The sequence below is a fragment of the Malaclemys terrapin genome, chromosome 3 (genome assembly GCF_027887155.1).
Source record: "Malaclemys terrapin pileata isolate rMalTer1 chromosome 3, rMalTer1.hap1, whole genome shotgun sequence".
NCBI classification, from domain to species: Eukaryota; Metazoa; Chordata; order Testudines; family Emydidae; genus Malaclemys; species Malaclemys terrapin.
This window is the reverse complement of record NC_071507.1, coordinates 207,717,886-207,721,635: the sequence shown is the minus strand read 5'-3', so window position 1 is coordinate 207,721,635 and position 3,750 is coordinate 207,717,886. Positions and strand designations below refer to the sequence as shown.

Sequence of the window (3,750 nt, the reverse complement as noted above, 5' to 3'; positions counted from 1 at the left end):
AGCGGCCGGCAGCGGAGCTCAGCACCATGGACAGCAACGCGCGCAGGCCGCCACCTCCGGCCCCGGGGGGAGCCATATGGGGGGCAGTGAGTGTGGGGGGCTGTGGGGGGCAGTGAGCGTGGGGGGCTGTGGGGGCTATGGGGGCAGTGAGTGTGGGGAGCTATGGGGCAGTGAGCGTGGGGGGCTGTGGGGGGCAGTGAGCGTGGGGGGCTGTGGCAGCATTGGAGGGGGGCTATGGGGGCAGTGAGTGTGGGGGGCTGTGGGGGGCTATGGGGCAGTGAGTGTGGGGGTCTATGGGGGCAGTGAGTGTGGGGAGCTATGGGGCAGTGAGCGTGGGGGGCTGTGGGGGGCAGTGAGTGGGGGGATCTGGGGGCATTGGAGGGGGGCTATGGGGGCAGTGAGTGTGGGGGGTGTGGGGGCTATGGCGGCAGTGGAGGGGGGGCTATGGGGGGCAGTGAGTGGGGGGATCTGGGGGCATTGGAGGGGGGCTATGGGGGCAATGAACGTGGGGGGCTATGCGGACAATGTGTTATGGGGGCTGGCTCTAGGGGACGGCTGTGGGTACGGGGGGCTTTGGGTGGAGCAGTTATAGCTGAGGGGTTGCTCTGGGGGGCAGTGCGGGGGGCAATACGCTATGGGGTGGTTATGGGGTGGCCAAGGAGGGGGCATGGCCATGCAGGAGGAACTGAATGGGGGCCACATGCCTATGGGGCTGGCTATGGGTGGGGGAGGCTTTCTGGCAGCTGCGCTGCGCCCTGCCGGCAGCTAAGAATCTGAAAATAAAGCGCAGGGAGCGGAGAGACGCAGGGACCGGGGTCGGGCCAGAACAAACCGCCCCGAGCCGCGGCGCTCGGTGCCCCCAGGGCTCAGGCTCGCCAGGGGCCAGCGCTGCGCGGGCCGGTCCCATGGCGGGGGGCGCACCCGGCCGGTCCCGGCGCTGGCCCAGGCCGGACCCTGAGTCGCTCCATCTCTAATCAGTTCATGTCCCACTGACGTCAATGGAGCTCCCGGCTCTATATAAACATCCCGCGAGCCGCCGGCTCAGCGCGCTCGGGACGGACCGGACCGGACTCACCCCGCACGGCACCACTCGGTGAGGCCGCCGGAGAGACCGCGCGCCCCGCCCGATTCCCCAGGACCGGGCTGGCCGCGGGACCCTGCACCGGAGCGCGCAGCCCGAGGCGGGGGGGTGGCTCGGCGGGGCAGCCCGAGGCGGGGGGTGGCTCGGCGGGGCGGCCCGAGGCGGGGTGTGGGGAGGGGGCTCGGTGGGGCGCGCAGCCCGGGGCGGGGCGGGGAGGGAGCTCGGCGGGGCTGGGTCCGGTTCCCGGTCACCTTCGCGGTCTCTCCGCAGGTCCCGGACCCTGCCCGGCATGAGGCGGGCGCTGCTGACCGCGCTGCTGGTGTCGCTGCTGCTCTCCCCGCTGCGCTGCGCCGGGCCCCGCAGCAGCGCCGAGGCCGCGCCCCGCCCGAGCCGGTCCCTGCGGGGCCCCGCGCCGCGCCCCGAGCCGGCCCCGCTGCTGCGCGCCCTGCGGCCCGTGGGCGGCCTGGCGCGGGCCAGGCGCGAGGAGCCGCCGCTCTCCATCGACCTGACCTTCCACCTGTTGCGGCACATGCTGGACGTGGCGCGGGCGCAGAGCCAACGCGCGCAGGCCGAGCAGAACCGGCTCATCTTCGACTCGGTGGGCAAGTGAGGCCACGTGCGCGGGCCGCTGCGCTGCGCCGCGCTGCGCCGCGCTGCGCTGCGCCGGGCCGGGCCTGCCCGCCAGGGGGCGCGAGAGAGCCCGGCCCGCCGCCCGGCCCCGCAGCGCCCCGCGCGTTCCAGGGCGCAGCTGGAGGCGCCGCCCGGGCGCTGCGATTTTCTAATAAAATGTCTTGGGAAAAGCCCCGGCGTCTGCGCGTCTGTGCTGGGGCGGGGGTGCGGGGCTCTCCCGGGGGCGGGGGGTCGCCTGAGAGGAGGAGCGGGTCTGTGCGGCGGGGGCGCCTGGGGTCTGGATCCGTGGGGGCGATGCGGGGATGAGCTCTGCTGGGGCGGCGCTGCCCGGGACGGGAGTTGCGGGGCCGGGGGGCCTGGGATCTCTGTGCACCCCGGAGCCCGAGGGGGCGGGCGGGGAGAGAGCTGGCCCCAGGGCCCGGAGCGCCGCACCGGAGCTGCCTGGGGTCCCAAGCAGCGGCCGGTCCGAGCCCGATGGGGGGAGGGGGAGTCTGAGCCCGGGGGCAGCTCGGGGAGGGAGGGCCCAAGGGGGCCAGACCCCGAGAGGGAGCGGGCAGAGGTGGGCCAATAGCTCTGAGGGGCTCCAGCCCCATTGCTCCGGGCCTCACCCCCGCAGGATCCCTGCAGCAGGCTGGGGGGCGCAGTGCCCCGGCCCAGGGTAAGTACTGGGGGGCCCCGCCTGGCTGGGGGAGCAGGGGACTGAGGGCCCCCTGGTGCGTGTGCCTGCTGCCTGGGGGGGGACAAATGGGGGGAGGGGCGCTCCCTCCAACACCTAGCCGGGTTGGGGGCGGGTACTGAGTCCCCGGAACCTTGGCCGGCCCCACGGGGTGCCGGGAGATCGGGCGTGAGGCGCCTCCCCCTGTGCGCAGGGCGCCCCGAGTTCAGCCCACCTCCCCCCTCTGGGTGCAGCCTGGGTACCCCCTCTACCTGCAGGCGGGGGGGAGGGCAGGGGACCCCGATGGGCCAGGGGATGAGGGAGGCGTTGCCCCCCCCCCCATTGCAAAGTCCATATTGACTGGTGTTTCGCGCTGCCCGTCTCAAGGTCCCTGGGTGCCCAGGGCGGCGGATCCTGTCGTTGGGGGCTCGGTGGTGCCTGCTCAGAGCCCAGGGGAAGGCGGTGGGGTGTCCATGGGACTGGCCCCTGCCCCTGCTTCCTTTCTCCCAAGGGGGGGCAGCTTTGTTCCGGTGTTTCCCTGCTCTCCAGCGTGCCAGGAGGGACAGGGACTGGGGCACCTGGGTGGGTGGGAGACAGGGCAGGGCCTGGCCCTTTGTGGCGCGGTGCCGAGGGGTGCCATCCGGTGCTGCTGGCAGGATGCCGGGGCCCAAGACAACCCAGACCTCAGCAACCTGCTGCGGCCTTGCAGGGCAGAGCCAGGTACGAGCCTGCGTGGGCTGCAGCAGACCAGCCCCTCCGTGCAGTGAAGACACCTGCAGATTCCCTGGGCGCCCTGCAGCTCTGCACAGGCCGGGGGCTGGACGGGTTTGCTTGGCTGCAGACGTGGGGAGTGGGTCCAGCCCCCTGCACTGGGGGAAGCAGCTTGTAGGGCCCAGGTCTTGCTGGGTGGCCCAGGGTTTGCAGCATGGGGGACGCAGGGGGGCACGGGAATGGAGGAGCGGTGGATCTGAGGGGCACTGGGTTTGCAGCACAGGGACAGAGGAGCGGAGGAGGTGTGGGGACACAGGGACAGAGAAGCGGACGGCACTGGGCAGTACGGGGACAGAGGCGTGGGGGCACTGGGGGGACACAGGAACAGAAGTGCAGAGGGACCACAGGCAGCATGGGGACAGGGGAGCTGGGGGGCATGGGGGCAGAGGCGCAGAGGAGGTGGGGGGACACAGGGACAGAGAAGCGGGCGGCACTGGGCAGTACGGGGACAGAGGCGTGGGGGCACTGGGGGGACACAGGAACAGAGGTGCAGCGGGACCAGAGGCAGCATGGGGACGGGGAGCTGGGGGGCATGGGGACAGAGGCGCAGAGGAGGTAGGGGGTCACAGGGACATGGGGCACAACAGGGACAGGGGAGCAGGCAGCACTGAGA

At 72.7% G+C, this 3,750-nt stretch overlaps 1 protein-coding gene across 1 annotated transcript; it reads left to right on the top strand.

Moving 5' to 3' along the window:
* Positions 1-499: 499 nt before the first annotated feature.
* UCN (urocortin) lies at positions 500-1,691 on the top strand. Its single transcript, XM_054022920.1, has 2 exons — positions 500-561; positions 1,352-1,691. The coding sequence occupies exons 1-2, from the start codon at positions 500-502 to the stop codon at positions 1,689-1,691; spliced, it is 402 nt and encodes a 133-aa protein (XP_053878895.1).
* The last annotated feature ends 2,059 nt before the right edge of the window (positions 1,692-3,750 follow it).

Bases quoted from the DNA above. Each gene is read 5' to 3' on its own strand.
- UCN (XM_054022920.1), top strand. From the start codon at position 500: ATGAACGTGGGGGGCTATGCGGACAATGTGTTATGGGGGCTGGCTCTA. The intron at 562-1,351 runs GTACGGGGGGCT...GTCTCTCCGCAG, and splicing joins GCTCTAGGGGACGGCTGTGG to GTCCCGGACCCTGCCCGGCA.